General features: G+C 35.8%; 1 protein-coding gene across 18 annotated transcripts in view; it reads right to left on the minus strand.

Annotated features, from left to right (window-relative positions):
- Window positions 1-3,288: 3,288 nt before the first annotated feature.
- Window positions 3,289-25,076, minus strand: part of MFF (mitochondrial fission factor) — a 33,200-nt gene continuing 11,412 nt past the window's right edge. For 10 of the 18 annotated variants that reach the window (XM_046643317.1, XM_046643318.1, XM_046643328.1 and 7 more), the window contains 7 exons: window positions 22,453-22,541; window positions 19,720-19,794; window positions 15,304-15,462; window positions 11,427-11,459; window positions 9,827-9,886; window positions 6,345-6,429; window positions 3,289-3,484 (listed from right to left, as the gene is read on the minus strand). In XM_046643317.1, the coding sequence (XP_046499273.1) occupies window positions 3,353-3,484; window positions 6,345-6,429; window positions 9,827-9,886; window positions 11,427-11,459; window positions 15,304-15,462; window positions 19,720-19,794; window positions 22,453-22,541 (633 nt within the window). In that variant the 3' untranslated portion in view covers window positions 3,289-3,352. The remainder of the gene's footprint in view (window positions 3,485-6,344; window positions 6,430-9,826; window positions 9,887-11,426; window positions 11,460-15,303; window positions 15,463-19,719; window positions 19,795-22,452; window positions 22,542-25,076) is intronic. The other 8 variants (XM_046643321.1, XM_046643320.1, XM_046643329.1 and 5 more) reach the window with 8 other exon arrangements.

Consider the following 25,076-nt stretch of genomic DNA (forward strand, 5'->3'; position numbering starts at 1 on the left):
CCATAAGCTCCATGGGTACAGGGTGTGTTTTTTTTATTCACTCCTGGTACACTCAGTACCAAGTACAGTGCCTGATACTAAGGAGGGCCATTATACATATTTTGTTGAATGAATTAATGAATCCTGTGTTTAGTACTTGGCTTTTGGCAAAGACTCAATGCTTATTAAATGAATGTCAAACTGCAATAGCCATAAAATTAAAACACAAGTAAAATGAACGTGACAGCTCACTGTACTTGACTGAACAATACAAGGGTCAGTGATGGTGCACACAATCTTCTCATCACCCTGGAAATGGCTGAGAGCCGACTCCGGTTCTCTACAGGGTCATGAGGAGACAGACTTAAGCCTCCCATTTCAGAGGGCAAAAGAGAAGACGGCTGGCAGTAGTCCAACCAGCTGAAAGAGCTGTTATTTCTTCGATATTCTAGTCTTGTGGAAACTGCTGCCATGAATTCAATGCCCAAACCCTATGGGCCACTTGTGGTTAGGTATCTTTTGGGGACGTGCCATCTCTGCTCTAGTACCTAAACTTACAAATGCAAGTCTGTACATGTATGCACACAATATGCACCTGATCACTTACGAAGCTCACTGGTTCTTATTTTTCACTTCCGTTCCCATGTTCAATCTCATTTTGAAATCTTTGCACTTTTATTTTTTTACTGTATGTCCACCATCTGAAACACTCTCCCCTCGGTATCCTTCAGCATATATCTTGAGTTGTTCTCCTCAAGAAAATTGCTTTTATCATCTTCTAATTCTTTAATAAACCTCATTGCCCTCCTCCTCCATTAACCTGTCAATTCCTTAAAAGCAGGGCCGGGGGGGTATCTGCTCTAACCTCTTAGTGCTTGAGTCAGGGCCGTGCACACACGAGTCTCTACTTATTGATATGATTATATATTGTAAGTACAGAATGGTTATGGTAAATTAAACCTTTCCTAAACTGACGCCCAGAAAAACAGTTCAATTTCAATGTCAAATATAATCAGGAAACTGCAAAACAGACATTCATGCAGGAAAGGAAGAAAAGTGGTCTTGAAAATACACTTTCATAAAATTATCCCTCAAAATGTAAATAACTTGCAAACGCTCCAACAAGTACTCCTAGACATAGAAAACAAAACAAAATCTTTACAGGGAGTTCTGAGAGTACTGTAACAATGTCCTTGCTATACTTAGCTGTATAATGCGAGTGAGTGTGGTAGGTTGATCACTGTATTACTCGCCCTGACTGCACCCTTTTCTTGAGCTGGTCCCTGCACCTGGAATCTTTTCTTCAATCCCTGCTTGCTGAAATCCTGTATTTATTTCCAGGTTCAGCTCAAATCTCACGCTAAGAAGTATTTCCTGACTATCCCAGCCAGGAGTGAATTTGTTCCTCTCAATTCCAAAACCACTTTCTTCCAGTGATGAACAACTTCCAGGGGAGGGAGGCTGGCACAGCAGAGCCTGGCTCTGGAGCTAAAGAGATTCAAGCCCTTCTCTTTTTAGATCTGTGACCCAGTGAAGACATGTTTCTTTGTTGTCCCCTTTGGGATGGTAAGCTGACTTCTCATTCACCCTTTCACCGAGGGAGCTATCTTTCGGGGTCCCACCTTCATGCAGGAGTCTCCTGTGGTGGCTAGTGCCTGCCCAAGACATGGAATTGTATCTCCTGCCCCCCTGCACAGCCAGTAAGGGAGAAACTTCTAGGTCTCCAGTGTTTGGTAAAAATCAACAGAGAGAAAAAGTGCTTTTGTGTTCGCCGATCTCCTGGAATTCCTGCTTTTGTTTCACATGTTTGGCCTTTAAGGAATCCTTTTCATGCCTGTCCAGCAAAGAGGTGCTAATTTTAGTCATCATTTTTGTGGCTTCAGTTGGGAGGATCACTCACAGAAATTATTTCATGATATACATAAAGCTAGAATTATTATAATTACACCATCAGGATATTATAAAAGTTGGGAGACTTTTATGGGTGAAAAAAAAATATCAGAGAGAGAGGATTGGCAACAGATGTTAGCTCACAGCCAATCTTCCTCATAAAAGAAAAAAGAAATCAACAAACTGACGATAAACCCTAGGAAGTACAGAGAAGAATCCTTCCTCCTAGTATTTTTTTTGAAAGAATAGGGCAGAAGGAAGACTAGAAACATTAAATCTACCCATATCTAAGGAATTTCCCTCAACTGCCTTTCCCAAAACTCACTGCCTTGGAAGAAAGATATCAAAGATTTGTGGAGAATACTGCACCTAACTAAAATTCTATCCATTTCTGAACCAAAAAAAGGAAAAAAAAAAAAAAAAGGTTTTGAGAGCTAAAGGTTCCCAGGACTTGGTTTCATTGGTGCATTGAATTCTTATGAGATTTAGTATCAATTAGTGAAATACTACAATAGAAAAAGCATGCACACCTCAAGGTATTTTCATCTGAACTAGACACTACCAATCAGAAAAGCACCTGTAATGCAACCAGCGCCTACCACTGCCAGGACGAAGATCTGAGAGGAAGCAGGAGGTTCTTGCTACCTGCCATTAATGAATCATTTGCTCCTGAGACGGGAGAACTCAGGTTCTATAAGGTAAGATGACAGGAATACAGCACAAAATGATGAAATAACATCTTTCAATAGACAAACATTGCTCTGTTGATGGTTTATTAAATACACCACATTTGTACCTTACTCTGTAGTTTTTTAAATCATTCACACATGGCCTTAGTAAAAACATACTTTCTAGAAAACCATCTGCAAAACTAAAATAAAAATAAGAACACACATTTTATACAAATATTAGATAAACCGCTGAAAATGTTCAGAATTATTTTAATGAAGGTGATTGTGAAATGCGATGTGGCTTGATTTTATTAACTCTGACACCAGACCATGACTTTGGAAGTGTTAAGACTGAAATGTGGATGCAAAAATGTCTATTAACAAAACTGCTTCCTCTAATAATTTGAGAAACAGGACAAAATAAAGTATTATTTTTCTTTTACAGATACTTTTCTAAATCCATTCTCTATGCACTCTCTTTCCCATTCAGTGAATTACTTGGGCAGACTGATGAGGCAAAAAATTAACTCCTCAAAAAAAACCCCCCAAACTACAGCCTATTTACAAAACATGCAAAGGGAGAATTTTAAGTAGGTGTTACTGCAGAACTGGTTAACAGTGACTACAGCTGAGTGTCATAATATACCTTTACTTCTGCAAATATAAGTCCTTCCCCCTCCTTTGTGCAAGAAATACATTTTCAGGGTATAGACTATAAAACAGCATACAATGCAAAGACAGAAACAAAGAAGTTTGCAAATTCTTTATATTTCCAGCTGTTGAGTCAATATTTTTGAGAGCTGAGGTTACCTCTAGCGGCGAAACCAGAGCCAGCTATTAAGCAGCCAGAATGCTACAGTAATGGAATACATGACCATTTCTCTTTTAGCACGTTCTTTGTTCTCCTCTTCTAGAAGTTGTAGACGTCTGTTTAGCTTGATTATCTACGTGAAAAACAAACAACAAAAAACAAAATAGATGCTTTAATGCATGGAACAATCAGATTCTTATAAAGTAGTATATAATTTGTCAAAAGAATTATTATAAACACGGAAAGTTTCATTTGGAGCAAATAAAACTAAGTAATAGAAAAAATGTTACCCATGACAGCTTAAAGTCATTTAAATCCTCTTCTCCCTTTCCCTTCTTCAAATTTCTGAGTTAGAAAGGGTGTATTTCCCTTCCTCCTCTGATGAGATAGTGAGGTGCAGGAGCTGCTGCACGTTGCTGTTCTGGTAGAAAGGCTCAGTATACATCAGGCAGGCCCACCACAGCAGAAAGGATGAGGGGCCTCTGCCCCTTGCTCTGCCCCTTCTAGGAGCTTTTGTCTCTCAGCCTCAGCTGTTCATCTTCAACCCTGCTTTAACTGCCTTCTCTGTCCACCTCTCTGAGTCACTGAAAGGATCCCATAAAATAACCTATTGTAGTGGGCTCTGAGATCTGCCACCAAGAGGCTTCAGGCTGAAAGGCTAATTCCCCAGTGGCCAAGAGTATTGCTGGTTGATAGCACTGTCCTAGGCTGTTGGTCCTTATACTGTGAAGACCCTGAGCTGAACGACTGCCTTGCCCAAGCTCATGTTCCCTTTCTGGGGTAGGTAGCATGCATCCAACGACTGGTTAGCGACGGGGTTAAAGGCCCAGGCCCCCTGCTCCAAGTCTGAAGGGTGACCCCAGATTCAGAGCTCCTCAGAGGACTGGCTACATACAGCCTTTGTTCTAACTACACTGCAGCCCAGCATTTCCCTCTCGCCCAATCCTGCTTCCTTTCCTTCCCTGACAGGTGCTAATCTCAAGAGCATTCCCCGATAAACTTTACACATGCAAATCTTCCTCCCAGAACCTGCTCCCCAGGGAATCCAACCTGCAACATCTACGCAAAAACACTATAAGCTCTGTAGAGCATTATGAAAGTACAAGGGATTACTATCATTATGTTAGAGAAGTTGAAGGAGGGGAATGTTCATAAGGCTGAACTCCTAGAATTTCAAGGACTGAGAACTCCAAATATGGGGGTAAAAAGTCTACCGACAGAACAGACATAGCAGTTCAGAGACAACCATTTTAATAATCTGAATAAAGTACCTCACTTTTGATCAGTATTGAGCAACCATTGTTCCATTAGGGCCAATTCAGCAAAAAGAAAGTGCTTAAAGACTACGTTTCCCCCATTCAAAACGTGAACGATTTATTTAGTCCCATGGGATACTTTGTTCTTATATGAAACAATCCTATTCTATTGTTAGTGAAAATACTGGCATTGATTTGAGTCATTAAAATATTTCTATTTAGGCATATTTAAGAAGTAGTAGCACCAAGGCAGCTTTTTTTTTTTTTTTAATATTGGCGCATGAGCTAACATGTGTTGCTAATCTTTGTTTTTTTCTTCTTCTCCCCAAACCCGCCCCTCCCCCAGTACAGAGTTGCATATTCTGGTTGTAAGTGTCTCTGGTTGCGCTATGTGGGACGCCACCTCAGCACAGCCTGATGAGCGGTGCCATGTCTGTGCCCAGGATCCGAACCAGCAAAAACGTGGGCCCCCGAAGTGGAGTGTGCGAACTTAACCACTTGGCCACAGGGCCGGCCCCAAGGCAGCTTTTCAATATTCCCCCCCGAAAGTGGATTACATTCTGCATCTTGAAGGTAGGTGAGCCATGAGTTGCTCAACACTAGACTAAACGGAATCCAAACCGGTGAGTTCACAAATTGGCAACAGAACAAAGAAAGCTGCAGAAGCGGTAGCTGCCAGGGTCACAAATAGGAATTCCGTAGAATCTTCTTGTAATTCAGTTTTCGTTACTTATCTTAGAAACTCCTAGTTTCCCAACTGGCTTTCTAGTCCTTTTAAAGTATCACAGCATGTGTGTGACTTGCTTATAATGGTTGTATCTTTGACTGTCCTCCGTCTTAAGTATTAAATGGATGTTGTTAGAACACTGAAACTCAAATTACACTTTCAGAAAACAAGGTTGTTGGCATTATTGTGAATTCAATGATAAATGCCAAAGAAACCCTTTTCTTCAATAGGCAAGGTATAAATAAGTATATGAAAATATGTAAGAGCTTATGATATAGCTTCTATTTATGTTTCAACAAATAAGACTGACAATGAAAAAGTTCTATTTGCTTCATATTATCCTTTTATTATATTAAATCTTTAAAATGATATTCTGATTTACTCTTATGCTAAAATATTTAGTTTCTTGATCTTTACTTGGAAATACTTTATTTCATTCATTTCCCCTCCACATCTATTTGGCATAGACACAATCAGAACACTAAATATGCCTTCTCCACATGTGCATGTCTATGTGATTCCAGAGGCTATGGGAGTACATATTAAAAATATGCATATGCAACTGTAGTTCCAAGATAGGACTTATTACAGAACACGAGAAATAGGTATATAAAGGCATTATGCAAACCGAGAGCAGTGGTTTCCAAAATGGAGTTCTCAAACATAATAACGCAGGTCCCCAAAAGGACAGTTCCACATTTCAAAAAGCCAACCAAGCAATTTATGGCTGCACTGGTTTGCTAAAATGTCGAGATTCTTTATTATGGACCAGAATTACATCAATCCATTTTGGTAATACTGTTTTATGTTGATCAAAACACGTAAAGAGTGGCTTAATAAATCTTTAATCGAAATGGGAAAATAAATTATGGTTTAATAAATAGTTTGATAGATAAAATATTTCAATTCATGGGTTCCACAAGAGAGAAACGATAAATTGTTACAAACTATCACTTTAAATATTACATGAATATAATTTATGATTAGATCTTAGTTGGTACATTAAATACCTGTCGTCTTAATGAAGCTGCATCTACAACAGTCATGTCATCTGAAGTTGCTTCAAGTGTTGTATCTGCATTTGAAATGCCATACCTAACAGGAAAGAAATAAAAACACACTTTAATATTAGAATAGAACTAAGACTACCTGGCAAGTCATGTAATGTGTTGTGTAATGCTCAAGAATTGTTCAAAAGACTGGTATATAACAATATGAATTATTAAAATATTTTACAATATGAATTGGTTTTAATAAAGGAAAGGAAAGGAAAAAGCTTAAGATAGCAACTACCTACAATATGGGAAAGTGTCCTGACACTCAGAGAGTGAGAAGAAACCCTGACTAAACACAGAAATAAGGAGGTACTTTCCAACTCTGAGGGACTGGAGGCACTGGCGTGGCTAAAAAGAATCCCTGGCTAAAAATTTCAGAGCAAAATATGGAAAGCTCTAGGATATAACATACAATTCTTCCACAAACTTATGTCCATATGTGGTTCCACTGGAGTCCCTGCTGAGACTGACTGGCAGGAAACACAAAGTAAACTAACGCAAACTAAAAAAATAAGATAGATCATTTTTTATTTTTTCTTCTCTTTTTGTGGCCGCTTCTCTTGCCATTTTTACTCTTTACTTCTTATTTCCAATTACTTACTTTCTACTGTGTCTCCCATAGAAGCAACTATAAAATCACCTGAATACATCTTGCCACTACATTCAGATCCAGAATTGGCTCAATAATAAATAATTAAGAGGCTGTGTATAAAATAATATTGGAAAGCTACTAAGACAAACTCCAGAGAAAGTATATTAAAAAGTACTTCCTGGTCAAAGCAGTTACTTCTAAAAGGGCACTGATTTTTAAATGAATGACAACCAACTTCTGAGAAACAAATATACACAAATGCTATTCTTCCTCTTTGCCTGGATTTCCACTTTTAAAATATATTTTAATTAACAGCTTTATTGAGATACAGTTTATACACCAGACAATTCACCTCACATGTTTATATCCTATTTTAATCTTGTGTGGTTATTTCAGCAAAATGGCATATTAACTTTTTTGAATGAGCAGAATATAAATAAATTGAATTAAAAAGTTACTCCTATGTAATCTACAGAGTTGGCATTTAGATCATATATTCTAATTATTTCAATGCTAATATTCCATTATAAAAAGCACATTACCACACAAAGGGGTATGACGAAAATTATATTTTTCATCCAGACATGTTAAAGATAAGTCCATTCAGAAAATTCTTTTGTTTCAAATGCCATTGAAAATAATCCAGAAATACTTTAATGAGATATGTGAAACAGAATTTTTAATTTTATAATCATGCAGTGTCATCATTCTGAACACTGATGATAACTACACAGGCTGCAGTTTCAATGACAGATGGTGTATACTTACTCTAGATAATCTAGGACAATCTCTAAGTGTTTCTTTTACGGCTAAATTAACTCGCTTTCTCATTAACTGCCCCTTTCTTCATGCAACAGGATAAATATGCTGGAACACTGAGAGTAACTGCATCAGAGAAAAGAGCTACTAAGTTAGTAGATGTGGGAACTATGGGCGTACAAACATCTGAGTTAATTATTCTTTTTTTTAAAGATTTTATTTTTCCTTTTTCTCCCAAAGCCCCCCAGTACATAGTTGTGTATTTTTAGTTGTGGGTCCTTCTGGTTGTGCCATATGGGATGCCGCCTCAGTGTGTCCTGATGAGTGGTGCCATGCCTGCGCCCAGGATTCGAACTGGCGAAACCCCAGGCGACCAAAGCGGAGCGTGTGAACTTAACCACTCGGCCACACTGCCGGCCCCTGTTTAAAACACTAAAACAGAATTACTAAATGATTAGTGAAAAAACTCAAGGGTTAAAGATTCCTCTTCTCTACACTTTATCCTCAAAATAAAACTTTTCTATTTCTGTGAGGTCACACATAAGACGATTAACTGGAAAAAAATCAAACAGTAGAAGCAATTGTTTCAAAGGTAAAGGGACCCTAACTGAACATAGGGAATGAAGTGTAATTGAAAGGGATTACTCACAATTTAAATCCTGAATTAACTAAGGTTTTAAACACCTGTAAAGGAAATCTTCATTTGCAAAGAAATCTAAGGATATGGCAGAAGACTTTACCTACATAATTCAACTTAAAACAGAAAACAGCATTGCAATGTGTTTTAGTACTTATCAGAACTAAACACTCTGTAAGAAATACTAAGTCAGAGCACTGGCTGGCTAGAAATAACTTTCACAGAAAGATAAAAGGATTACAAATTTATGAGAAATATGCGAGAGGAAACTTATAATCAATGAGTCAATACTGTAAAAAGAAACAAGTCAGCAGAGTAGTAAGGGGACCACTAAGGGCACACAGCTCTATTCCTCTAACCTGAATTCAGTATTAATGAGAAACTGATGTTTCCCTCTTCTCTCGCCTAAAAATGAATGTGTCACCTTCCCCTCATCATAGAAATAATGCTGCTAGTGCTAAATCTACTGCTACAGACAATACACAGCTGCTTAAAATAAACAAAACTGGCTCTGAAAAAATTACAGTAATGGTATCTGTGAACACCAACCAAGTTTTTTTCCCTGTAGAAGATGGGAAACAGGGATTTTGGCACTTGAGAACCTTAAGTACAGCCATGCATCATTTAACGATGGGGATATGTTCTGAGAAATGAGTCGTTGTGCGATTCTGTCATTGTGTGAACACCACAGAATGTACTTACAAAAACCTAGATGGTACAGCCTAATGCACACCTAGGCTAGATGGTATTAATCTTATGGGACCACCATCATATATGTGGTCCCTCAATGACCAAAATGTCATCATGCACTGCATGACTGTATTTGCACGTGACATTCCTATCTATCCTTGCGCATGACAGAAGAAATAATTACTCAGGCTAAGCATGCCTGAAAGTGTGAAAGGGGCAAAAATGAGAGAGAAACGCTTAAATCAATAGATGACAAAAATTCTTAAAACTAAATTCCTTTTCTAATAACTTCCCGGATTGTTAATGCTGATTTCCCCCAATTTAAGATGACGTCTTAGAGACGGGTTTATCTATACACTGCAAGTGACAGTATAGACAATTAACACCTAAAATGGACATACTGGACAGAACCTCAGGCAACACTTAAAATGATGCACAGAGAACAAGATTTAACATTATTTTTTCTGTGTTTTAGCATGATCTCCTATAAGCTATTAAAACTGTATTTAAATAAAGTATCTCAGATGTTCACATGATACTATACCATAATTGTTAAGCATTTTTCCTCATACTCTAGTGGCCAAAAGTCATGAATGATTAGACCCATTGTTCTCAGAGAAAAGCAGGATGTACTCATAGAGAAAAGCTGCAGAAGTTCAAGCTATACTACAAAGACATAGCTACTACATGCATTATGTCCTGCAAAATACAAATTCAGTCAACTATTTACCCTGGTAATTATAAAGTCTCAAAATTTACCTGACGTTGTCATGATGAGGATTAGAAGTGGCGGCGGCAGACCCACCACGCAACACAGGTCTAAGGCAGGTTTTTGCGGGAGAAGGCACAAGACAGAATCAGGAAACAAAGAAGTAATGAAATAAAAGCAAAAACAAGACAAGTAAATGTCAAATAGAATTATACTGTATGTTTCAATACAATATATTTCAAATACTTTAAATATCTTTGCCTCTCATGTCCTCCATTTTATGATTTTCATAAATTTAGTCTTTTACAAGGGGTTAAAAAACAAAGGGAATCTATATTTATGTAACAAAATAGCACCAATATATAAAATAATTTTTTTGGTGCTTATATTCTAATTTACAGAATTTAAGACAGAGGACGACTCTGTTTAAAAAGAGAAACTTCTCTCTCCTAGTTGGAGAAGCAGTCACCAGCAATGTTAGAAGAATGTCAAGAAAACCGGTTAGTAGCACAGCATGATCGTGGTTGCTCATCTGGGATCAAGAGCTATATCTTGAAAACTAAAAATTCTAAGTAATTCCCACTTCCCACAATGCCTTCCCTCCCACCTGATTAATTTTGACTAGTGCCTGTTATCTTAATGTAGCTGGGTCTCATTCAAACCCTCAGCTCTCAAGAGCAAAACTGCAAGCCTCAGTTCTGGAACTGAGATCAGGAGGCGTGGTACAGCACATCACAGGAAGTGCAGTCAAATACGGGAGTCTGATCCTGAGACAACCAGGAGGGACACACGGGGCTCTCGGTGAGAAGACTAAGGTGCACTGGGAAACTCTGGGGGCATTTCACGTAGACTCAGTAGATACTTGGGTTCTAGAAGACAGTGAGTTCTCTACCTAGGTAAGCAGTAACCTTTCTAATAAGTTTTATTTTTTAAAATCAGAAAACAAAAGCTCTATGTGGTCAATGGTCAACTCCTCAAAAAGTAATCAGCAATATTTACTAATCAGAGAAAGAAGGTTGGGGTATAGGATCCATATAAGGATTTCAAGAATTATTACATTCTATTTTGAATGTTTCATTCTCTAAGTACTCATTAATTAGGTTTTGCCTGATCGGTATCAAGGCAATTCTTAATTGTGGTAAACATTTAATACTGAATGTACTAGTTTTCTTTGTAAGTGGTACAGTTGTAGAATTTTGGCCTTAATACAAATCACTATTTTATGTCAAATCAATTTATACAAGAAAATTTTAATGTTCAGCTTGTACATTTTCTAAAGGCACGACTGGTCCTTAAAGACATTTCTGGAACCTAGAGGATAGGAAATTCAGAGACTTTTGTGGGAGACATATTAGACTTCTATTTTTTTGGCTAGAGAACAGTGAGAAACCACATATGCCTGAGATAGGTTTTGAATTCATCACATCCTACTAATACATTTTCTGTGGCATTAGGAACACTGTTACTCAACTATAACCTTACATACACTAAGAGGAGAATGGTTAACTAAATGAAGCAACCACTGCATGCTACCTAAAGCTTTCTAAAAAAAATTCATACTAATATGCTCCAATGGGTCTGCCATATTCCACAAATTCCACCACAGAGATCTCCCTTTTATAATGCAGAGCCAGAAAATAATACAGTTACCTTTCACAACGTATTTCATTTTGTCTTCTCACACTGGCAATTGACACATATAATATAAAAGTAAATTAGACAGGTATTTGGCAAAGTCAGAAACTTCATTCAAGTACTGCTTTCTACCATAAGTATGACTTAATACAGTAAAAAAAAATTTTTTCAGTTTGATAAATATGTTTTGTAATTGGCAAAAGGGAATGAGATCCAAGGCTCTACAGGTTCCAGCATTAACTTGTATATTGATATTTTTGAGTAAATAAATGTTCTGCCTTAAGAGAATATCTGTTTCTTTGCTAAAAAAGATGGAAACTGCTACAGTAAATAAACAGTTTGACTGGGGGACCAGGAACTATAGACATTTTTTAAAAAAGAAAAATTATAAATAACAAACACTGTTTCAATGGAAAATTTGCATTCTAGGTCTTCCAAGTAATAAATTTATACAGATACTTGCAAAAAATATAAATTATTTAAACACTGGTTTCTTATTCCATTCACTCAAAGCTTGTACAATCTGCTAAGAAAAACTGTATAAAAATAATCAAGCTCCTTCTAAAAATAAAACTCAAGCATGCTAAGCATGACTTATCTGTCAATATTTAAATAATGTTCTTACATAGGAACTAAATTTCTTTTTAAAAATGTTAATATTTTGCATTGGACAATGATATATGGAATCTAGCAGGTGTCAGAAGACATGGTCATTTCTTAACCAGCCAAGGACTAAGTCATAATAGCATTTTACATCCAATGAACACACTTGGTGCTTGTCCCACGTATTTTGGTAAATTTTTGATACATCAGTTTTCCAAATGCACAGCACTTCCTATATAAATAAACTTTTCTAATGCATATCTAGGATTTAACTTTGTCTTCATGTTGAGCTTGGTTTTAGATCAAATAAGTTCTCATAAGATGAGAAAACAAAAACATAATACATAAACCTTTCAACAGTATCCCTTAAAGTGTCAACAAAAAATAGTTCTGATGTCAAGCAACTATGAACCCGCACTATCTTATGATAATAAAGCAGGCAGAAAGTTCTTCTCTTTCTTTCTTCCTGCCAAACAGTTCTAGCTTAATGTAACTATACCTAATGTGACGGCATAAGATCAAAGAGAAGATATTGCATTAGCACAACAGCCAAGAGTAATAAAATAGAAAGGAAAAATTATGTACAGAGCAGGAACAACAAAAGCACTTAAAACTTGATAAGCAGTATTATTTTATAATCATGCAAGTAGAACATTATCCAAATTTCACATTCCTATTTCTTATATCTGAACAGTCATGCTAGACAGTTCTCATAGTAGAAATAAAAACTGATTTGGCACTTACGATTCTGACTAAATCTTGTTCACATTTAGATCAGAAGAGATTTAAAAACAATGAGACCCCAACCCTTTCAATAATGAAAGCATCCAAGACGACGAATGAGAATCGAACCCTCCAGGCTCCAAGGTAACAACTAACGGTGAGTATCCAGGAGCAAAGAATTATTAATATGATTACTTTATGAATTTTTAAAATCTCCTTCATTTAAGTGAATAAGACCATTCCTTCCCAGAAAAGGAATTTGAAAGGTATCAATTCATTACAGTTAAAAAAATTTTTTAAAAAACTTCACTTAGGGCTCAAAACAGTTTTTCCTAATAAAAGAATACAAAATAAATTTTACATTAGTAAGATTTGCGATTTTATACATCTGAACTTGAGGCAAAATTTTTTTCCATTAAGCAGAAAAAATAATCCAACTATTTTTACAAGTTTCATTATCTTGAACTGTGTATGTGTTGGGGGTTGTGACAAATAATTTTAATGTACTGGGGCTTTGTCATCTTGCTATCGCTTAATCTACATAGGATTTATAAATATCTTTCTCATTCAGATACTTTCACTATAATAGCACTTGATATGATATAATTTGACCTAATAATCCGGTGTCTTCTAAAGACCCATTGTAATTAAAAAGATAAAGAGGATATTTGGTGAAGAATAAATCTATTTTAAGGATAGAGAAGAAACAGCCCTTTGGAAATTCTACTTCTTAAGTGCCAGGTACTTTATGTTCAATATCTTTTGAAGGATCTCCTTCAAATTCTTCAAAATAAAGAATTTGAAGCCATTATTCCTCTGTCTTAAACAAAGGTGTGTGTGCAGGGTGAAGATTCCTCACAAGAATCCAGAAAACCAGGTAATACCATTATTATCCCTCTTTTTTTTTTTTTAATAGATGAGAAAAATGAGGCCCAGAGAGGCTAGGCAACTTGTTTAAGGCCATCATGCAGCTGGTTCTTCAGTGGGGTGGCTCAAGACTGAGTCTGACTGACCCCCTGAATCCATGCTTTTTCTTCTGAACTGTGCTGCCTCTTCCAGGTTCTGAATATTCTAAGATAGTCCTTGAAGCTTCAAAGAACATAAAAGGGACTCTAAACCCTTGAGGAGGGATATATATATATATATATGTATATATGTATACACACACACACACACACACACAGTCATGCGCTGTATATTGATGTTTTGGTTGATGATGGAATGCATATACAATGGTGATCCCATAAGATTAGCACCATACAGCCTAGGTATGCAGTGGGCTAACTATCTAGGTTTGTGTAAGTATCCTCTATGATGTTCCCACAAAGATGAAATCAGCTAATGACACATTTTTTCAGAAACTATCCCCGTCGTTAAGCAATGCATGACTATATATACATACACACACACACACACACACACACACATATACATGAATACATATATACATACGTGTATATATAATTTTCCCCTTGCCATAAGCTTTGCTTTTAAGCTTTTCTGGTGTGGCTTTAAGTCCTTGGTTCTAGCTTTAACCACTAGATTAACCCTGGGAAGGCTTAGAAATGCCAGTTGAGCAGTATGGACAAGTACTTGTGAAGTATGGTGAAACATCTGGGACTTGAGAGTCAAAAGCACTCAGCAAGAAAAAATTTGTTCAGAGTAAGCCCTAAGACAGGTAAGTTCCCAAGGTTAGAAACAAGTTTTACTGGAGGGCCAGTTTAATTTATTGGGAATTCTTCAAAATGCAGAAATTAATAGTCTAATAAAATGATCATGAAAATTCAAACACTGGTTCAGAATCACTAAATAAAATGTATGGAGTGGAAATGAAACTGACTGTACCTGTCCCACACTGTGCCAAAAAAGCTCCTCAAAGCTCATCTTTTTAAAACACTATGTAGTAATGAACCAAGGACAAAAAGTATTTGAAATAATGGCAAAAAAATTTTATTTGTGTGAACAAGTCTAAGTATACTACTAATGATTTTATTTGAGATGTTTAACAGTGAGATGTTATCATTATTGAAAAATATCAGTACTATCAAAAAGACAACAGCACCTGGGATTTTCAATACAGGCCTAGAAACTCCTGCTAAGAGGAAAGAAAAAAAATGTCCTGGCAACTACACTGACATCATCTTCTCAGATTTGCTTCATTAATCCAACCACATTAGCATCATAAGTGATTAAATCAAATGACTTACTAAAGAAAATTAGCATGCTTCAGTCCAACATCCCACAATCAATCCAACAGCATCCCTCAGCATCTCCCAAAATGGACTACTTAGAGCAGGTCAACAAAGCCTTTAAAAAAATCATTATACTTCCTGTGTACAATTATTAACTGAATACTCTTCCTGACTGAAGAGAAGCTAAGAGATCTTATGAAATGTGAATTTTGGACAATAATTTCAAATTAAAAGAAAACAAAGCGAGCCATTTTAAACCACTCCATCTTAGAAAGAGACGAAGCTGTAAACATAAAAGGTAGACACCACAGTCCACTAACAAGAAGCCAAAAAATATGCAATAAAGCTGGCAAGAGTCACTAATGGCCAATCACCTGCGATTTTCATCCAGCACATCCAAGATCTGCTGGTATGCCCTACGAGTAGAAGACTGGATAAGCGACAAAATGCCTCGAGCAGAGGAAAGGTTAGCTCCATCTTCAGGTAACATATGGGGAGGACAGACCCGAACCTGTGGTGGCGATGGTGTCACACTGTGTACATAAGCACAGCAAATGAAGAGAAAAATACTCAAGTCAGATTTTTATAAAACTTCAGCTGAGCAGTTTCCCCAAATACTTTTACATTTTAAGAATTATCTTAGTTTTCTTGTCCCTTTTTCCCACCCTTCATTTTCCCCTAAGAAAACAGTCACACCAAAGAAGTTAATAAACATTAAATTGTTTAACAAAATCAGCTACACTGCAGCATTGTAACTGTGTAGCCTTAAACATCAAATTAGACAAACAATATGAAAACACAACTTTGGAGAGGGAAGAGGACTGTAGCAATGAGTGTGTTCAACCCCGAGCTTCAGAGAAGCAGCATTTCTTATTTAGTGTATTTATTAAAATTCAATCAACCAAATCTCTGACAAACAACAGTGCACTGCAACTTACAGATGACCAGAGGAGTAAGACAGAGAATCCCGAGATACAAGTGTCAAAGTTTAAACACGTGAATCGAAAGTGATTTCCATGAAAACGTCATCTCAAATACTTCACAAAGACAATGAAACAAGCTGAATTTATGATGAGCAAATTTAAAGATGAATTAAGCTTTCAGAAAACTATATCAAAAGCATTTTGATTGCTTAATTATATTAAAGCATATGTTCTCTAACTAAATGACTAAAACATAAAACTACTCCCAATTCCGTGAATACAGTGAAAAAAGGCAAGGATGCTCCTTCAATTATCCAGACGGACGTTAAACAACCATTTCCGGGCTTGTCAGTGACAGCAGTTTCAATCACTCTTTCACGTGTTAGCCGAGATGCTCAAGTTTTTGGCTCCACCACCAGCGCTCCCCCAAAGCAGAACACATCTGAACGAAGCAATTTTACAGCTCTAACCTGAACTCTTTAAGACTGGTGGCAGCGTTTTCAGAGAGCTGCTTAACATTAGAGTGTGATCAGCTGTCTGAGGTATTTAACTGATACACGGACTTGGCATCTGATTTTTTTTTTTATATGAAAGTTTTATTATAATAAGAGGACTATGTCCTTGGGATGAAGGCTCAACATTTTTTCTCAATGTCAGGGCAAACACCTTAGACTAAACCTCATTCTTGTGGATTACATCCAAAAGAATAAAAGTGGAGCAGACAGCGAACAAATGAAAAGGGAAAATTTTTCATTTTGTCTTGTGTAACCTTTTCTAACTTAACATGTATTTGTTTGGAAGCCAGAAAATAGGTGGGATAATTTTTGGAAGGATAGCTGTCATCTAATATTATTTCCACAGTCCCAGAAACTTAAAAACAAAATCTTCTCCACAATTTGGCAAATAACTCTAAATGTCTTGATGATCCAAAGTGAGAAGTACAATAGATATAAAAATCCTGTTTTCTAAAGATTATTTAGAAGAGAACGATCTAAGCAAAATCTTGGCATATTGAGATATTAATCTGTCAGGGCTGATTCACCATAGGAATTAGGCCTAATGGTGTCAAGATAAACGTAAATTTTCAGATGCACACTCATGGATGATTACCCTAAATGTCTGTCCAGACACCAGGAATCTTCTGGAATACATATAAGCCAACTTATCAAGTGACCCATGGTACTTGGCAAAAGCCATATTGGGCATCCAAGAAGAGTAAAAAAGTCAGTATATCTGGAATACAAAGTCTCAGTACTAGCCTTGCACTCAGAATTCTCATCAGGCAGCAAAGGGAAAACCTGAAGTTCTTGCTCTATGTAAGAAACCAGACTGAATTCACGTTAGAAAAGTGTTGCCAGAGGCAGGAATAAAAACAGTCAGTTCTGCGTCAACACAAACAATCCATCTTACACGCTTCTTGACAGAGTTGCCAACATACCTTGCTAAATTTACTTAAGAAAGTTTTAAAAGACTAATTGGTAAAATATCTATTGCTATAATTAAAGTTTTTGATTTTGCATTTTGGGGCTTAAAGTGAATACTTTGCATATCATTCTGTATTAGTAAATAAATTAGCTACATACTGGTATATTAAAGTCTATAATAATGAACAATTAGAAAAACAATCTTAGAGCAACAATGTTGATAAGCTAAATTCAAATCCATGAAAAAAGCTTGATGGATTTTTGCCCATTAAAAATTAAAAGGAAAGAAGGGTTACTTCTTTTGGGAGAAACCATTTTTCAGAAACAAGCAATAAGAAATTGTTTAAGTTCTAAAAGTACAAGTGTTTCCTGTCCATACGTAGGAAATCAGATGTCATTTATAAAGTAGTCAAGCATAAACTAACTTCAGATTAACTGCAAAGAATTCTTAAGATGAAATGCACAGAAGGTCAGATTCTAAGATTGTCTATAAGATCTCCTCCAATTCGAAATTCTATGGTCATATTAAATTGGGATATGGAAATAAATGAAAAAAAAAAAAACCTTCCATGGTCCTCAATTGTAACTTAATAAGAAAAAATATTTATGTAGAAAGATGAAATTGGGTCTTCATCAATATTAAAGATATTTATTTCATCAAAGACCTACATTAAAAAAACATATTTGGGTTTCTGGTTGCTTCTCAAAAGAAATTAAGGTCTCAAAGATTAGTAAGAAATTTAACTTTCCATTAATTATATACAGGCAATACTTCATAAACAGCCAAAACAGAATAGGAAGTATTGTTTTAAGCCAATGGCCACTTTGGGCAGTATATATATAGGTTAAATGTCCTTGATTGTTAAAATTTATTTCCATCTACAGATGAAGTGAATGATTAAATCAGAAGATGACCAAAATTACTCTAATTAGAAGCCATAAGTAGTTTAGCAATTCTTTCTTTTCTAAAGCTTTAAGCAGTTTTGCAAGTCTGTTTACAAATAATCAAATTTAAGAACAAAAAGAATAAGCCCCATATTAGAAATCGGTCTGATGCTAGCTAGAATGTCCATGACTGGCATCAACCGTGGAGGGAAACAGTGCTTTTAGAGCTGGGTTTCATCTCTGTCCACTCATCTGCCCAACCAGAGTAGAGTGACTTTTTGTTTTGACAAGTGAACTACTGTGAAAAATAAAAAAGTAAACATACTGCAAAGGCACTGAGATTATTTAAGCATACGTTATAACATTAGTAATTTAATAAAAATGCACATTGATGATAAATTGATCTTAGTAAGTCATAAAACAGCAAAATCTCAACTTCATCTTTTTCTTTTATAAAAGATTAGGAAATTCTGAAAAAAGCACTGATGTTTTACCATGTTATTTCATCCATAATAGCTCTAACTCATGCTTACATGAAATCTCACCACAGGAGTGTTAAGTAAACAATGCTAGCCAATGTCAGCACTCAATTTATTTGGCAAAACTATGTCATTATTAAAAAGTAAGTCCAAAATCAAGTACCTCTTTCCCCATGGGTTTTCATAGGAATAATGTTTCTCAAACTGTGAGAATAACCTCTTTGGTGAGGCTCCAGCCTCTTCCAAAATAACAGTAAAGGTAAAATATTGAAAAAGGGGAGAAGAAATTTTCACTGAAACACAAATTTTGTATCATTTCTCATAAAATTTTAAATAGAGAGAAAACTTTAATTTGTTGTCACCATCTAAGGTAATTTTCTGGTTCCTAGAAGCATAATGAGAGAATCAGAATAAGTGAAAACTCACTGGCTGTTAGAGTGGCTTTCGTTGCTTAAGGACTACAAGAGTTGTTGAATTCTTACATTGCACGCCAAAAGATCCCCCCGCCCTTGCCCCTCATGAGAAGTGAGTCACTTCCACGCCTTGTTTTGTCACACTTACAGAAAGAGTGGGTTTAATGGTCTCAAAACATTCTTCCAAGCATAATTTTAATCTATGGAATTAAAAAAAAACTTAAATGACAAACCACATTTAGACTCCATTCTCCTTCTGGGTCAAAATAAAACAAGAAAAGATGGTGTGCTAAAATTTAAAAAAAGATTGGAATCACTGAACCTGGTTAAGTTGACTCTGTAGAGAATTAATATGCCAATCAAAGCAAAATAAAGAAAATGGAAGAAGATGCTTGACCCTTAGGTGTAAATTATTCCATTTCATGTTCACCATTACACCCAAATCATACATACACAACTTCCTTAGTTCCTCTAGTTATTTTTTTTCTTAACAAAGTGTGTGATGACAGTTTGAGAAATCCTGAAACAGAGGTACTAAAAAGCCAAACAGTAAGAGAATTAATTAGGGTATTATATGCCAATTACCTGGTGAAATATTAGTATAACATAAGCCTGCAAAATTAAAACAACTCCTACTTGTGAAAAGCAGAGCAGATAAAATCTTACGTGTAGTCCGGTGCAGAAATCGGTGCCTGGAACCTTGAAATTTTATATCTTGGGGCAGAATCTGATCTGTGCCACCTTAAATAATAATTATGCTTCTTTTACATATTCAGCTTTTATAACACAAAGAAAAAGCTAGATACGATTCTACTGGTCAGACTTCATTTTTGTGTCAACAGCTGACAACAATCAAGCCCATTGTCTCCTGAAAGGAATTAAGAAAACAAAGGCCCGTGCTCCTGCTCTCATACTCACATGTACTTCTATTCTTAAAGCCAAGGAATAAAATAGAGTGGAGGCAGGCAAAGGTTCATGCACAATGACACATAATTGATCTCACATTCCAAAGAAAAGACTAAAGGAGGTAAAGACAGCAAGAGTTTAATAATTACTTTAGTAGAGGTAAAATATAGCTGTATTATATTAAGTTTCTTCCTTACCACATTACTAACATTGAATACATAATATGCTCATTAAACAAAACTCCTAAAGTTAATTAAATGCAGATTAAAAGAATTCAATTGTAAATTGTAAAATTAATAAGAGAAGAAAAGCCAAAGTTACATTATTAATAAAAAGATGGTTCAGTATCTTACCACAACACGGTAACATACATAACACAACAAAAAGTATGGTTAAATAATGTAAGCATTTCATTGTGAAAAAATATAGTTAAATATTCAGGTTATTTTTACTACCAAAAATTTAAACATGAGATTTTCATTTTTAGTAAACATCTAGAAAATGCCATTAAGGCAACTTAAAGAAAAAAAGAAATCAACTTTTAGTTAACTCTGTTAATCTTTTCTATTATGAGAAACTTGTTATTAGTAACTGCAAAAAAAAAAATCTATGAATTAATCACCTACTCTAAATCATACTTTACTAGGCTAGTTTTCATACATAATAAAGCTGTTTCGTTTCTCTTCAACTGAACTCATCGGTCAATAATATATTGTGAGAAAAACACAAAAGTGATGTTGCACTAAAATAGTCCTGTTTTTATTTCAATGTGGAATTTCAAAGTAATTAAGGACCTAAATAATAAGCCATATCTTTATATAACAGAAAAGTTTATTAGAAACCTTTGTGCTTTAAAAAATATTACAAACAGAAAATAACAAAAGCCCTTAGGTGTATGTTTAATCATTCTGAGAGGGTACTAAATATCAAGAAGCTACCTTAGCCCTAAACTATGTACCCTTTTCACCCTTTGTATAATATATTTGGAAATATTCTGTAAAAATGGATTTCATGAGCCAGCTAACATCATTGCCAACCAGGCACCTTCAGGGAAACACAATTATCATAAAAAATCTCCTATCAATAATTGTTGAATCTTTCAGATAAGTCTTCCCTGAAGGAGATATATATTCCTTTTAACTTACTGTCTTCTCATATAACCCTTCAGTATAACTATAACTACTTTAAGAGACATTTCAAGATTCCCCAAGAAATCAGAGCAGTTACAGCTCTCCTTTGCACCTAACACAAGGGAAGACAGACTCTATCCCCATTGAAGCCCCTTCTGCATCCCTGCATCCCTACACTCTTCAGTCAGGTCCAAACCAGAACTTGATATGGTTTAATATAAATGGTATAATTGTACTATGCTCTAGCTATTTTGCACATAAATTTAAATGTTTTGCTTTTATCTAGATTTGCAAGCTCTAAGGAGAGAGGGATGTATCATCTCCTGATTCTTTTGCAGTTCCCAGAGAAGCTAACATGAAGTTTGGCATCAAATACGGTTCACGATGAATGAGTTCATGAAAACTGACCAAAAATTTAATGAGGAAGAAATATTAATTTACATAAACAATCTAAATCATCCATTTAAAAAAGCCATAATCACCAATGGCTTTGAGACTTAAAATTCTAATCAGTTTTTAAAGGAATATTTTACTTGTAAAAACCCATTAATTTTAATAAAACAACAAAAAGCACTTGCCTGATCTAGAACATCTTATAGTGGGGTAGCTTTAAGATCAGGGTATGACAATATAATCAAATGAGGAAGAAAGGTTTAAACAAATAGTCCTTTGAACAACATACTTGTATTTTTGGAAAATGAAAGGGATCTACTAATTCAATGACTCAGTAGACAGAGAGGTAAAAAATAATCCTGGCAAGCAAAAAAAATTCCACTTGCTTATGCCATATCGTTTACCACGACTCATCGGGAGCAGAGCTGGAAAGGGCTAGTTCACAATCCTATGACAAACGGAGTCAACTGAAAGGAAAGATGTTTCCTTAAACAACATTCTCCTTTTCCTTCCTTCCTTCCTTATTTATTTATTCAACCTATATGTTAGATAAACATTTTTGGAGGCTGCACAGAACTGAGCACTTATGTTTATCAATTTTTCTGAGGTATACTTTAGAGGAGATTACCAAAATAAGCAAATCATATTCACAGAAGACAGTCATACACATAGACAAGGATAATGCTACTAAAAATTCTCACAACAATCAAAATAATCAGATTTTAAGGCTATGAACTGTACTGCAAAAATGTAAAATTGATGTAAACGTAGAACTGATTTCAAACACTATTAGAAATAAATTTACTTTTTTTTTTCAGGTTCTTAGGCATAAAACACACACTTCCTCCTCCTCCTTCTTTTTTATAATATTTGGGAGCAAACAAAAAAGAGTGAATTGTGTAGAATAATATGGGACAGACAATATATGACAACTCAGGAAGGAGATACAGTGCTTAGTGGTTCTACTCACATGGAGTCAGTTCTGACCAGCTGTCCATTTTGGCGAACAGCATTTTCACTCATAGAACGCTCTCTTTTTAGCCTGCCAACTGCACGGATCTGTAAGGCACAGAGAAAGGGAAAAGACAGAAGATATTCTTAGTAGCCCAGTGGCTGCTTAGCATGAAAAGAATCTAATCCAAGGCTACTCACAAAATTTACAAAGAACATAACTAAGAACTGCTGTCAGGTATGTTTAGTATAGACATGTTAAAAAAAAACCCTACTTATTATAACGCAGATAAACTTAGGAATGCTGGTTTATTTTATGAAACAAGTTACTTCTGGTTTCTTTCTAAGTGTTACTCTTACTTGGTACAAATACTATTTTTATGTTATAATTTATGTAACATACTGTTAAACAACAATTTACAATAGTTTTTAAAGGCATGTATATTATGTGAAATGGGATTTATTTGTACTACAAATAAACGTTCCTGGCTTCTGGGGTTAAAACATTCAGAGTTGATTGAGGATTTGAAAACTAGACTAAAAAAGTTTTAAAGCCTTACTAGCTTAAAGGTTTTGGAATTCGAGAAATAGTCACCATCTTCTATCCCACATGCTCTTCTTACAAAACATATCATTGACCTCTTTCCATTAAGGGATGGGCTCTATGATTGCTTGAAACTGGTGGGCTGGTGACTGCTGTAGATGATGATGCAGTGTGACTTCCGAAGCTAGGTCATAAACAACAGTCAGGCTTCTGCCTTTTCACCTAGGCTGTTCATGTTGGACAACGGCACCGTGATGCGCAGCTCAAGCAGCCACACGGCAAGGCCACGTGTAGGTGCGCCAGCCAACAACTCTAGCTGAGGGCCCGGACAACAGACAGTACCAACCGACATATGAGTGAAGAAGCCTTCAGATCACTGCAGCCTCAAGCTGCCGAGTCACCCCCAGCCTTTGAGCCCTCCTAGCTTAGGCCCATATCCTACAGAACAGAGACAAGCTCTCTCCATTATGCACACTGCAAATTCCCAACCCACAGAATCCATAAGCAACAGAAATAATTTTTTGGTTTAAGCCAGTAAACTTAGGGTGGTTTATTTACACAGCAATAGATAAACAGTACAATGGTAATCATTAACTTTCCTGCTTAATTAGAAATTTTTTTTTTTTTAACTAGAAACAGCCATACTTCATGGTTAAAAAAAATTTAAACTTTACTGTAAAGGACAACTGCTATGTGAACCAATGGATTTGAAAAGATTTTCAAAAACGCAATCAATATCTTTTGATGCTTTTAAAAAGATCTGGGAGTAGATTATCAGGTTATAAGCATTACCAAAACAGAATAAATCCTGTATTTCATGCCAACAAAACTTAAAAGCACACTAGGCAGCACATAATTTCAGAGCCTGGTTTAGATTTGGTTATGGTTATGAACTATTTACCCATCCAAACAAAAGAAAAAAAAAACTACTAAAAACAGCAAAGGAGTCAGTTTGGAGCTTACTGCAAGAGTTCTTTAAAAATCAAAATTATTTTAAAGCAATTGTATATAAAATTTAACACCTCCACAATCAAGTACTCTTTACTCACAGTGAGCAGTACTGGGTTGCTTTGTGAGAATCCCACTGATAAATGCCTTCCTACTTACTGCACAGCTGTGCTCACTTTCCCTAGAGAACAGCTCTTCCATGTTGTAGGGATCAAGATGAATTTTCTACTAGATCAGAACCATTCCTGCTGCTGTGTGGTGAGTACTAAAATGAAGCAGGATAGGAAGTGATAGGAGACAAATATGTCTTTGGCTTCAACACAGCCTGACAAACTAGAGCATCCTAAGTCTACCGTTATTTTCACCATTTGAAATCTGATTTAAAATATATCTTAACAGGAACATTAAGCTTGATATTACCGCGATATTGGGGGTAAAAAGCAGCTTAAGACAAAGGCATATATTTGTTATGCCTCCTAATATGACCAAATTGCATATTGTGAAAACAAAGAATTTAGATGCTGTCTGAAGCAATAAAGAACTCAGCGATCTTTAAAATATTATCACCCTGTAGTTCAAGGTCATGATGGTTGATTTTTCAATTCAGGTTTTATTTTTTAAAATTAATCAGTTTTTATCTAGCTTTTCTGAGATCTAACTGACAAATTCAAGGTTTTTAAACGTCATCCAAAACCATCCTATGTCGATTACCCATTTAAAAACTTTTATTCACTCCTGAGTCTGAGAAATATGGCTTTTAGATTCAGATAACTTCCTGGGATTTAGGTCACAGGTCTGCTGTATCTAGTTGTAGGCATAACATTCCCCTCTAATGTGCTTATACTCCAAGTTACATTTGATTGTTCATAGAACCCTGGACAAACGAATGTTCTCTAGGTCTCTGTCTAGTGGTTCTCTCCATCTGTTGAGAGCTTCTCTCTCCTTCAAGAATCTGCTCAGATACCTTACTATTTTCCCCTATACTGATCTGTTTTAAAATAATTGTTCAGAAACACGGATCTGTGAATTGCTGTGGGACTTTTATAGGAAGAGGTAAAAGTAGAGTTAACAACGTGGGCTGAACATCTTTCCCTCCCCAAACATGTCCACTGTCCAAATTTTAAAATAATGAACTATGGAGAGAACAGTTG

Source organism: Equus quagga, chromosome 17 (assembly GCF_021613505.1).
Source record: "Equus quagga isolate Etosha38 chromosome 17, UCLA_HA_Equagga_1.0, whole genome shotgun sequence".
Taxonomy (NCBI): Eukaryota; Metazoa; Chordata; class Mammalia; order Perissodactyla; family Equidae; genus Equus; species Equus quagga.